Here is a 13,178-nt window from a genome sequence, read left to right on the forward strand (position 1 = left end):
TATTTCAAAGTCGGGCCTAAATGGGTTAAGATAAATTGGGTAATATAGCAAGAGAGAATGAGATGGGTAGAATGAGAGGACGTAAACCCAGAGCCAGACGTAAACTCACGTCATAATGGTTAGTTGTGTGGTTATGGTACAGTACTGCATGTGCTAACTGGTTGAGACTTCAATACGCTGCCAGGAAAAAAGATAATTTGATTACCGTGCAAGTGTGGACATGAGTGAGCTGCAATTTAAAAGACACTTAAATAGTTGATTAACACGTAAGATCTAGTTGACCAAGCCCTGCCTATAGGATAGACTTCCCTAGAATCTTCCTAGAATCTTTAAAAAATCCTGATAAACCTGTGTGTTCATTGATATTTCACCGACTGACTTTGATTTATTTTCCATTCTTGTTTTCCATGCGGAAAGCTGGAGTGTATTCATTTCTTAGGCCATTAGTTTTGTAGGTAGAAATCATCCTTTAAAAAACCTGGCTCGCAGTGGTCCGCACCGTTACCTCATTTTTCTCTCTTTCTTTTCTTTTTGCTGTTGTATGACATTAAAGATGTTGTCCTTATAAGTTTCCACCAAGAAATGTCCATGTCTGTTTGTGTTTATCCCAATTTGTTTGCTTGTTTTTTTTTTTAATTTGTTCTTGAAGTTAAATATTCTCAAATGGTAACTTTACTCAAATCAAATTGTGCAAAACATTGGTAAAGGAAAATCATTTCTAATCGGTGGGCTAGGAGTCGGACACTCCAAAGGGCTAGGGCTCTCCAAACCTGGGATTGGCATCGGAGAGTCGTAAGATTATCACTCTGTGCTGGAAGTTGAACGAGGTGCATGAGTGTTGTAGTAGTAGTAGTAGTAGTAGAACCTTGCAGACAGTGTTGTTTTTGGCAGGACATTTCTATTTTAGTTTTAGTCCTGGTCTCTTGAATAGCTTCCATTTAGTTTTAGTCACATTTTAGTCACCCGGAATGTTTTAGTGTTAGTCTAGTTTTAGTCGACTAAATGCCATACGATTCTAGTCGACTAAAATCTACAGTTGATTTAGTCGACTAAAATGTGTTTTGGCGGGCCTTGATGCCGTCGTAAAGACTGATTTTTACACTTGTAGCATGGAACCCATTGTAAAATGACTTATACTGGATCTCTTGTCCACTACTAGTCCCTTCCTAACACTTTAATCCAGTTTTTATTTGTTGACAATTGTCAGCATATTTAGTCTTAGTTTAGTCGACGAAATCAACACTGGTTGCAGAGAGACATCGAATGGTTCCATGTGCAAATGATCAGGAAGCCTTCTTGTGAGAGAACCTTGAATGAAATAGACAAGGCTGAGAGACTAAGCATGAGTGATAGCAGGACCGAGTTGTGTACGTAGGCTACTGTACTTGCGCGCACTGCCGGTTCCTTTGTTCATGACGTAAGCAGCATTACCAGACATCAACAAATAATACATTATTTTATTTCCTTTGTATAATTTTTTTTATCTGAGGGTCTGGTGTCGGAAAACGACAGCCCTGTGTGTGTGTGTGCGCTTCCACATTGTGTTTTTATCAGTTCCTTTGGAGTGCAATTCAATCGTGTAGAAAAAAGTTTGTATAATATCAACTTCTCCATTGTGAGGATTTCTTTTCCACTGTTATTTGAAATGGAAATGATGTTCTCATATTCACCTCTTGAAAATAATGGTTTAGTTTTTCATAAAATATCAAAGTAATGGTACTGGATGCCTTTCTATTATCTCCTTATTCGTCTAGACTCTAGTGCAACAAGAGTATGATTGCATGGCACGGTGTTGGTATTCCTACATGTGTTGCATACAATGGCTGCAAATGCAGGCTCTCTCTCGATCTGTAGAATAATGCAATATTGCTAATTTGGTAAAGAAAATGTAGACGCAGAACATTTATTTTGTTTTCCAATTCAAATAATACCGTTGGAATTTCATTATAGCGGACTACCTTTTGAACGTTTGTTTTGTTTTTATTTTTTCGTGTCTCTCCGATTTTGTGTTTGTGATCTTCAAACTATAGTTTGAGGAGGGTGAGGAAGAAGAGGAGGAAGTGGTAGATGAAGGAGATAAAATAGAGGTTAAGGTTTGTGTCTCAAACATTCGTTGTATTCCCGTCACCGTTGTGTTCGACCCTTGTCATTGTGCTGTATCACTGGCCCAAGCTTCCCCCGTAGAGAAACTAAACACCATTTTCCTTGTGTTGTCCAACATCGGCCTCAAAGTGGGACTCGTCACTCGACCCCATTGGGGTTGGTGTCTTTGAACGTTAGCCTCTGTTGTCCTCTGTTGTGTTGAATTTCAAGCCTTGTTGTTTTTGCCCGACCTCTTGCTTTAAAGGAGAATTCCATGCGAGAAGGCTTTCTTACCTTTTATTTGTAATTGTTACTGTATGTCCCCGCCAAAGAGGTCCAGGTGTTATTTTGTGCAAAAGCGCATTATTGGCTATTTCCCATAATATAAGCCCTCAATGAATTTAATTGAATGGGGCATTGGGGGTGTTGTGCTAATTCGCTTGTTTCCATTGCTCGAAACACCATTAAGAGCTTTTGCATCAACTGTGCAGCCCTAACATCTGCTATTCTTTTAAAAAGCAACCTTTTGAATTGCCTCATGTTGCTGAGATGCAAGAGATCAGAAATGCACGAAATACACGCCTACACTTGATTCTTGTTTACCCTTTTCATTGTGAAATCCTTTTAAAGTTTTTATATCATAATTTGTTTGTCATTTTTTTCTCGTTTATTTGTTTTCTGTCTTTGCATAAAACGTTTCTTTTGCATAAAGATGGATGCATCAATAGAAAAGGTATGACATTCCAATAATAAGGCTGGTGGATGATGTACGTAAGCAATCGGTAGACTGTACCAATAGTGGGTTCATTCAGATGGGTCGTATTGTAGCTGGAACTAAAGATTATACCAATAGAAGGAAGGTTTTACGCACGCATGCACACAAGCACACACCTGTACACATACGCACATGTGCAGTCCTATAAAAACGACATGGGCATTGGGTGGGCACGTGTACTGTACACACACACACACACACACACACACACACACACACACACACACACACGCACACACACAAACTAATTCACAAACCTATCAATACATACTGGTATCGACCTTCTCTAAACCCTTGAAGCTCTCCTTTTTTTTGTGTGTTCTAGCAGAACCTTCTCTCTCTCAGTCCTTATTTTATACCCTTACCGTGTTCTCTGCACAGACACTCTATGAATCAGAAAGTCCAATGGAACGTTCACCTAATGAGCCAAATAATGGTTTGCACTAGCCCCCAAGGCGTTGTTTGTTTTGGCGATGCTAGTAGTACCTGGTCTGTCTTTGACTTGTTGCTGGGAAGATGCCATAATCATGTACTATAATGAATCCTATGAGGCAAAAAAAAAAGAAAATACACACTATAGAGCGTCGCAGTCCCTCCCCCTTTCAGAACAACGAGTGGCAATGCATATTTGACGACACACACAATATTTCGGGCCAAACAAAGAATTAGAAAGAAGAAAAACAACAAAAAGGGTTGTAACCTGCCGTTTTTTTCTACTTTCTAATTCTTTGTTTGGCCCGAAATATTGTGTGTGTTGTCATGATTTGTCACGGCAAGAGTTGGCTTCGTACGACGCTTAAAAGGTCTTTAAATAAATAATGCACGAAATGCCTATGGGACAAATGCATTGCGATTCATTTCCTGGGCCACTCGTTGTTCTGAAAGGGGGAGGGACTGCGACGCTCTATTGAGCTAAGTGTTCTGTTCCATGTATCGTCGCGTAAACGAAGTACGATAAAATGTGATGAATGGCATGATTAAGGAACTGTAGAAGTGTGTCACAATGATATAGGATACTAGATGTGGATATTGTGATAACTTTAACTAATATTGCCCAGCTTTAGTTAGTTAACATTAGGTGCGATTTTGAATCCTTCAGTTTTTTTTACCCTTCAATTTTTTTTTAGACCCCCTTAACTAATATTGCCCAATTTTGAATCCTTCCGTTTTTTTTTACCCTTCAATTTTTTTAGACCCCCTTAACCACAATCCACCCTGTGCTTTTTTTTTAACGTCAGTGCTGTTATGGTAAATGTTCTATACTGTATCATATTAAACTATTTTTGAATGTGCTCCCCCTGAAAGCCGGAGGATGCAGGTGAAAAGGTGGGTTGGTTTTAGCGTGTTTGTGACTTTGTCTGTTTAAGTATTGTGTGTGTGTGTGTGTGTGTGTGTGTGTTGAATTGTAGCCGTACATATTAGCAACTATAAGTGAAGAAGGGAGACTTCAGTGAGTCATTAAAGTTTGTTCTTTGTGGATGGACACTGAATTTTATTTACTTTAATAAGTCTACAGTATGTCCCCTTCTGTTAAAGAATTGCATGGTAATGGCTGTGTATCAAACGGCACCATCTAATTATAATATTTATGATTAATCTTTATTAGCAATTATTATAGCTTATATCGGAGGTCTTCATATATAGAGCTAAAAAGCAAAATAATACAATATGTGAAACAAGAATTTGTAAGATTGTTTTTGTTAACACATTTTGGGACGGGAACCCCTTTTGGTGTTAGCATTATGTTATGCTTTAGCTTTTGAAAAATAGCAGATCTACAAGCTCGTAGCGCACCACCGAGTGGCGCGCTACGAGCTTGTAGGTCTGCTAGTTTTGAAAAATCGAAGAACGACTGACATGGAAACATAGCTTTTTCAGAAAACTGTCAGGATGTAGAAGACATTTTGTAGAATCTGATCTCAGGTCAGAATGTGTGCTCTGCTCTGTCCGGTGATGATCAGGTTCCTCACTGATCCAGCCTCTCGTCTGTGTGTTTCTTGTCTGCAGCTGGACACGGAGGCCAGCGACGTGCTGAGTTCCCTGCAAGTCAAGCTGAACAACGTCCTGGATGAACTCAGTACTACGTTTGGAAACAGGTGACGCCTCTCGCTGTCTGTCTCTGTCTTTCTCTCTCTCTGTGTGTCACACTATGCAGTGTTGCACGAAACGCATGCAAGTGTGTCGTGTGGGCCAAGGGCGTTCTCAACGTTTTTCTTTGGCTGGGGGAGACCCCCGGAAATGGCTTTGGCCATGTCTCGCGACGAACATAATGTCTGCCGGGGAAATGCATCCGACGGATGATATTGTGACCAGGCTTTTCTCTTCGCAGAGGAGTAAATCCTGGAACCGAGGCTACTGGCACAGTAATAATAATAATAATTCATTTTATTATTTTCATTCACAAGGAATCCCAGAGTGCTACATGGTTAAAACATATATAATCTATCATAGAAGGTTAAAAACGGCCCAGGCGGTGGCGTAACCGTCTGGGCACCCGACTGGTAATCCAGTCGCAGTGTGCCGCGGATTCGACTCCCGAGCCCGACACGGCCTTTATACTGCATGTCTTCCCCCATCTCTCTCCCGTTTCCTGTCAGCCTACTGTCTGTCCCTTCAAAAAACCAATAAAAGGCGTAAGCCGCAAAAAAATAGTGCAAAGCGACAGTTCAACACAAAAAGGCCTTCCGAAACAGGAAGGTTTTCAGGCCCCGGTTTTAAAGCATTCCACAGTCTGCGGCACTCTCGGGTCCATGGGGAGTCTGAATCCAAACAGGGGGTACTCCGAGGGGATCTTTTAGAAAAAGAATGTGCATGACGACATCTTTTATCTTGTCTCCAACCATAGCTTCCAGAGCCGAATCAACGACTGTATGAGACAGATGGCCTCGCTGCTTTACCAGATCAAAGGACCGGTCGGCGACAAGAACAAGAACCAGCTGGATGCGGATTCCGACAACATGCTCCGCCCCCTGATGGAGTTCCTGGATGGGAAGTGAGTAAATGAATGGAAAAAGTGGGCACTTAACGGTATGATGCCTTTTAGCGTTACATTTAGTCCTGTACGTACAGTATAGACAGGATTGCAATGAGCAGCACGACCCTAAATTGCTGTATTGCCAGTTTTGCTTAAAGGGACACTTCACCCTTTTTGCAAAAAAATATATGTTAATGACGTTTAGAAGCTTTAGATCACTTTTCTGGGGGTCTTTATGTGTGTAATATGTGGTTTTAGATATTTTAGATTGTAGCAGTGAGCCTGTTGTCTCTGATGTCATGGACACTGGGCTCACTTCCTTCCTGGACTACATGTTGTCTCAGTAAGACAGCTCTCCCCCCTATCCACAAGGAGGAGCAGTGCACCAAAGAATTATGGGAATTGTAGTCCAGGAAGGTAGTGAGACCAGTGTCCATGACATCAGAGACAACAGGCTCACTGCTACAATCTAAAATATCTAAAACCACATATTACACACATAAATACCCCCAGAAAAGTGATCTAAAGCTTCTAAACGTCATTAACATATATTTTTTTGCAAAAAGGGTGAAGTGTCCCTTTAAGTTATACCTGGAATTTGGATTTCACACGGTAGGATAAATATCGCTGCGTTCACACGACGAGGCACCACATGCAAAGATCACAGGATATCCGTGGCTTTAGTCGCTTCGCAGCTACAGTTGTAGCTTTGCATCTGGTATATAGTTGAAACCATGAGCCCAGCTTCAATGTGTAGCTTTAGCAGCAGCTACAGAACATCGGATGCAACTTTGCATCTTCATTCATGTCGCGGGCTTCCATCGACAATGAATCGTTAGACGTTGCCCGTGTGTCAACGCAGTAGAGCGCTAACACACGGTAGATCACTTGAAGCAGACCTTTCAAATCCAGCATTGCCATTAATTAATTGCGCTTTGAACAACCCCATTGCCCCAGTTGTCCAGTCATTCACCAGAAATGATTGATGATTTATTTAGCTCACCTTTTAGCAAAGGCACTTTTGCACCCATTCTGGGCCGGGAACCCCTTTTAGTCATTATGCTATACTAAATAGCATATCTACAAGCTCATAGCTACGAGCTTGTAGATCTGCTATTTTTGAAAATACGTGAAAATGTGGCGCAGAGCAAACGTTTTTAACTCAAATCTTTGCTTCTGGGGGGGGGGGGTCCCTGGAACGACATATTTTCAGATGGGGGGGGGGGGGGGGGGGTGGTCGGCGGCCAAGTATATATAATTTTTGGGGTCCTTTGACGTGAAAGGAAATATCTAACATAGAAACATAGGTTTTTTTTTTCAGAAAACTGTCATGATTTAGAAGACATTTTGTAGAATCTGTTCTCAACCACACGACGACGCGTGTGTCTCTACACTCTCTGCAGGTTGTCGCTGTTCGCCGCCGTGTGTGAGAAGACGGTCCTGAAGCGAGTGCTGAAGGAGCTGTGGAGAATCATCATGAACAGCCTGGAGAAGACCATCGTCCTGCCCCAGGGCACCGACACCTTTGTACGTTCGTTTTGTTTTCAACCCATTCTGACCCGAGATCAAAATGGGCTAGTTGTTGCACAGCTATAGGGCGCCCGCTGGCCGAAATGGTCCGGGCCCATAATTATATAGGCTTTCGCCTGACGGCGCGTCGCGTGTTCGAGTCCCGTTCATGACGACCCTTTGCTGCATATCTCTCCCCTTCTCTCTCTCTCTCTCTCTCTAATTCTTTCCTTGTCCATCTTCACTTGATACTATAGGCATGTAACGATTCACTCAACTCACGATACGATTCGTATCACGATATGAGGTTCACGATACGATTTTTCACGATATTAAAAAATATATATATATTAAAGAGAAATTAGTTTTATTTTATATAATTTATCCCCCCCCCCCCCTGAGATTTTTTATTTAACTACACTTTTGACAGTGCAGAAACATAATTGCCTTCCTTGATGAGCATCAACGACCATCATCACCTGGGCACAGTCACAGACACACACAGCTCCCCTCTACAGTCACAGACACAGACAGCTCCCCTCTACAGTCACAGACACACACAGCTCCCCTCTACAGTCACAGACACAGACAGCTCCCCTCTACAGTCACAGACACACACAGCTCCCCTCTACAGTCACAGACACACACAGCTCCCCTCTACAGTCACAGACACACACAGCTCCCCTCTACAGTCACAGACACAGACAGCTCCCCTCTACAGTCACAGACACACACAGCTCCCCTCTACAGTCACAGACACACACAGCTCCCCTCTACAGTCACAGACACACACAGCTCCCCTCTACAGTCACACACAGCTCCCCTCTACAGTCACAGACACACACAGCTCCCCTCTACAGTCACAGACACACACAGCTCCCCTCTACAGTCACAGACACACACAGCTCCCCTCTACAGTCACAGACACACACAGCTCCCCTCTACAGTGCTCTACTACTGAAAGTGACTCTCATTTCTCTCCAAAAGCACTTGCATATGATGGAATATGACTAAAGCTCACATTTCACATCACACACTAGCCCCCCTTAAAAAAAATAAAAAGTTTCTTTTTTCAATGAATCGATTCATATCGTCGGGATTAATATCGATATATATATCGATATATCGTTACATGCCTACTTAATACTATCAATAGAGGCAGAAAAGACAAACTAATTAACCCATTGATGCCTGAGGCCAAATCTGGGAACGCCTTCTAGGGCCTGACCTAAGGTTTCTGAAAACCTTCAAATTCTGATGATTTTTTTTTTAAATAGTTATGTTGCTACATGTATAGCAATAGCTGATGAGACACAGAGAGCACGGCCGGCATCAAGGGTAGAACAACGTATACGTTACACCAGGCGTCAATGGGTTAAAAAAAAAGAACCTGGTTCCACAGTAATGGATTAAAACAAAGACGCTAAATGATGTACAGAATCCGTTTATTGGACATTACATTGTTTTCAAGCATTGAAATCATGAACTCGATTTCATGATTGCTTGGCATGGGATACAAAACAAAAGGACCATATTACAGAATCAAGATGGCTGTCATTCAGAATGATATATTTTATGTTGCCTTAACTACATTTACAGGATACTGCATTTGTTGCTGTCAAAAACAAGATCCTAAAACGGATGTTTTGTCAGCGTCATAAATCTACTTTGTTAAGTTTGGCATTTGAACAATGAATATAATGTCTATTATAAGCATAAAGTTGCATAACAATAAGTAATGAGTTGGACTTTGTTTATTTCAGGGGGCTCAGATCCTCTCTGCTGCCAAAGAACTAGGCCAGCTCTCCAAACTTAAGGTACTGTATATACTTAAAGGTAGGCCACGTTAAGATGCCACCATGCTTTCTTCTGCCATAATATAATGCTGTTCATTTCAATCACAACAAGTTCTTCTCAAGACACTTTACATGCAGAGCAAGAGCTTCTAAATAGTTTCCTGGTGTGGTTTGTGTCCATAGGATCACATGGCAGGCGATGCTAAGAGCTTGTCTCCCAAGCAGTGTGCAGTGATGGACGTGGCGCTGGATACTATCAAGGTATACGCTTTACACCATGGTTCTGGATAACGGTTTTAAGGGCCCCAGACGGAGGTCTCCGTCCTGTTAATTAGTACACTCTGATGCCCAGGACGGATATTAACAGTTTCTGTATACAAAACACGTCTAGAAACGTCATAGGGATTCGAACCGAGCTGTACAATCCGACGTCGCTAGACGTCTTAAGGCACCCTCAAAGATACGGGGCGAGATAAGACTCCACTGCTTTAAATCGCTGGGCACATTTATTTAACGGATTAAGTAACCCCGAGCAACTAAGGTGTCAAGGCAAGAAAATATAAAGAAGTTGCAAATCCAAATTATTGACGGGAGGCGAAAAGAGTTTGTGGGTGGGAAGACTGAGGATTCCTGTCTGCTCACTAGTGCAGCAACGTCAAATTGACTTTCTTTTTGTTTTTACAGTACGTGTATGTATTCTTCAATCTATTCAGTGTGTTGTACAGTAAATCTTCGTATTATATTGCTATGGAAATTGCAACGCAAACAAAGCTCGTCTACTTCCCTCATCTCACTGTCTCCGTTTGGTATTGTTGTGTTCTCGTCACAGCAATACTTCCACGCTGGAGGGAACGGGCTGAAAAAGGCCTTCCTGGAGAAGAGTGCCGAGCTGTCGTCTCTGCGCCACGCTCTGTCTCTCTACACTCAGACCACCGACACCCTCATTAAGACCTTCGTGACCTCGCAGCACGCTCAAGGTAATGCCAGTGTTGATTTTGGCAGCGCATTTTTTTTAGTTTTAGTCATAGACTAGAACAGTGTTTTTCAAAAGTAGTGAAAATAGCTTATCTACAAGCTCACAAAGTGTTTTCTTCTAGTTTTTTTATTTGACCTTTATTTATACAGGAGTAGTCTCTGTTTTAGTGTACAAAAAGTGGGGGGCACACAGAGTCCGACATGCGCAAATCACGCGGGAGTCCCAGGCTTGCGTTGGTCCGACATGCGTTGCGTCGTGCTTGCGGTTAGGGTTTGGGGTAGGGTGTCGGACTAATGACTGTTAGTATGTCGGAACGTATGCCTGTACCCACAAAAAGTTGCAAATTACAAAACATTAGGATTTACATAAAACAGCGAAACATTTAATGCAACATAAGTCATAAGGCAAGAAAAATAATAAATTCATGCCGAAGGTTGTCCATTAAATTGGCTACTTTATCGCAAATATGTTTGCCCCACGACCCAATCCGAAGTAAACACTTTTAAATGCGAAAGGATGAGAAATCATACTTTTACATTGCCAAAGTAAGTGTCAAAACATAAAAACTATTTAAGAAAAAGTTGGAAAGTATGAACAGTAAGAGAGGATAGCATAAATATGCTCATCTTGTCTCTGAAAAGGGTACTCTGAGCAAGTAAGTAGTCTCGTAAGGTCAAAGAAGACCGCCCCACTGTGAGCTTATAGATCAGCTATTTTCACTGAATTTAGTCTTGATGATCCCAGGGTTAATTCTGAATTTCTCTTTTGGGTCTCGAGCTGAAATGTTCGGGAAACCCTTGCTCTACAAATGTGTATTCAAAGTGTTCCTTAACTCAAAGGTTTTTGACGCATTACAAATGTCTTCTCTCGTCTCTTGTGCTGCCTCATGTGCCAGTGCACAACGGGAAGGGTATTAGGTATACGCCCGCCGAAAAAATACAGCCCAGCAGGGGTAGGTTACATGGAAACCATCTAACAACTGTCTCAACCTGTCTCAACTTTTCCCTTCCCCTTGTACCAATATCAGCTCCCAAAACCCCTGCCACTGGTAGATGGGTCGACTCGACCGTATACTAACCCGATCCCTCCTGACTACATCTCTGAGTCAAGCCTGCTGTCTATACTAACCCAATCCCTCCTGACTACATCTCTGAGTCAAGCCTGCTGTCTATACTAACCCAATCCCTCCTGACTACATCTCTGAGTCAAGCCTGCTGTCTATACTAACCCAATCCCTCCTGACTACATCTCTGAGTGAAGCCTGCTGTCTATACTAACCCAATCCCTCCTGACTACATCTCTGAGTCAAGCCTGCTGTCTATACTAACCCGATCCCTCCTGACTACATCTCTGAGTCAAGCCTGCTGTCTATACTAACCCAATCCCTCCTGACTACATCTCTGAGTCAAGCCTGCTGTCTATACTAACCCAATCCCTCCTGTCTACATCTCTAAGTGAGGGCAGCTCTCTCTCTCTCTCTCTCTCCCCCCCCCCCCCCCCCCCCCCTAGTTTGGTATCAAGTCTTTAATTTGTTCTGGATTACATTTCTATCATCTTACTCTGAGTGTGCTATCTGTATTTATACTAGGCTCAGGAGTCGACAAGCCAATAGGAGAGGTGTCCATTCAAATTGATTTGCACACCCATCCTGGGAACGGGGAACGCAAAGTTACTGTCAAAGGTAAGTTGTGGGCGAAAGGGCCTTTCTGTGTGGAGTTTGCATGTTCCCCCGTGTCCCCTATCGGGTAGGTAGCATCACATGTTCTCCCCCGTGTCCCCTGGGGCAGGTACCCTCCCATGTTCTTCCTGTGTCCTCTAGGGCAGGTACCCTCACATGTTCTCCCCCGTGTCCCCTAGGGTAGGTACCCTCACATGTTCTCCCCGTGTCCCCTAGGGTAGGTACCCTCATATGTTCTCCCCATGTCCCCTAGGGTAGGTACCATCACATGTTCTCCCCATGTCCCCTAGGATAGGTACCCTCACATGTTCTCCCCCGTGTCCCCTAGGGTAGGTACCCTCACATGTTCTCCCCATGTCCCCTAGGGTAGGTAGTAGGTACCCTCACATGTTCTCCCCGTGTCCCCTAGGGTAGGTACCATCACATGTTCTCCCCATGTCCCCTAGTAAAAAAAAGAAATGTCACGCACATATTTTTCCAGTGCACACGGCAGGCCTTGTTGGCGGATTTGGGAGAGATTTTGAAGGTTCTGGTTCCACAAATGAACCAGTATTTAATGTGTAAGATCCGTGATATTTACATTGGAATGAATGAGCCCGGCTGGAAAGTGTCCAAGTGGGAGTGTCTAAGTGGGAGAGGGCGGGGCTTAGCTAAAGGTTAATTGTCTCTCTGTAAAGTTTGTACCTTGTGTCTGCATGTGTGTGTGTGTGTGTCCTCGTAGTTGTGGGAGCCAATGACTTGAAGTGGCAGACGTCTGGAATGTTCCGCCCCTTTGTGGAGATCACCTTGATCGGACCGCACCTCAGCGACAAGAAGCGCAAGTTTCAGACCAAGTCCAAGAACAACAGCTGGGCGCCCAAATACAACGAGACCTTCTACTTGTATGTCAAGCGACCAATATGCACCTTTTTTCAAACTCACAAATATACACGCTGCTGAAAAAGCTATTGAAAAACATAAATGTTTTACGGTATCAATCTTGTATCTTTATCATTCATTTATTTGTTCGACACATTGTGGCACAACGCATACGTATTTTACTCTCTAGCAATTATTGCTACTGTATCACTATATAGAGCTATTTAATACTTATTTTGAAAATCACTTGCAGTACCCATAACAAGAGCATTTATTACTACTGTTAAATTAACAACAGCTTGTGACTGGTACATATATTGGAACATTTTATTTTTTCCATTTCCTGAAAAGTAACGTTTTTTGTCATACAAACGTTTCCGCCCGGCGGTGACGATAACATTAAGATAGACTGGACTGTGTAGACATTTACACAGAGTGCACCATGAGGTAGACAACTGTTATCTGTTCTGTTTGTGCAGTGTTGAGGTTAGGGTGGAGTGATGGTTTGAAACTATAATACACAAACATAA

General features: G+C 42.7%; 1 protein-coding gene across 1 annotated transcript in view; it reads left to right on the forward strand.

Moving 5' to 3' along the window:
- The window catches only part of LOC308310215 (protein unc-13 homolog B-like), a 104,266-nt gene that overhangs the window by 88,527 nt on the left and 2,561 nt on the right, over positions 1-13,178 (forward strand). The window contains exons 31-40 of the mRNA XM_080756429.1: positions 4,163-4,183; positions 4,865-4,953; positions 5,703-5,849; positions 7,235-7,358; positions 9,104-9,157; positions 9,320-9,397; positions 9,966-10,113; positions 11,008-11,064; positions 11,701-11,793; positions 12,512-12,671. Coding sequence (XP_080612555.1) covers positions 4,163-4,183; positions 4,865-4,953; positions 5,703-5,849; positions 7,235-7,358; positions 9,104-9,157; positions 9,320-9,397; positions 9,966-10,113; positions 11,008-11,064; positions 11,701-11,793; positions 12,512-12,671 — 971 coding nt within the window. The remainder of the gene's footprint in view (positions 1-4,162; positions 4,184-4,864; positions 4,954-5,702; positions 5,850-7,234; positions 7,359-9,103; positions 9,158-9,319; positions 9,398-9,965; positions 10,114-11,007; positions 11,065-11,700; positions 11,794-12,511; positions 12,672-13,178) is intronic.

This window comes from Protomyctophum bolini (genome assembly GCF_963924005.1).
Source record: "Protomyctophum bolini genome assembly, chromosome: 22".
In the NCBI taxonomy this organism is placed as follows: domain Eukaryota; kingdom Metazoa; phylum Chordata; class Actinopteri; order Myctophiformes; family Myctophidae; genus Protomyctophum; species Protomyctophum bolini.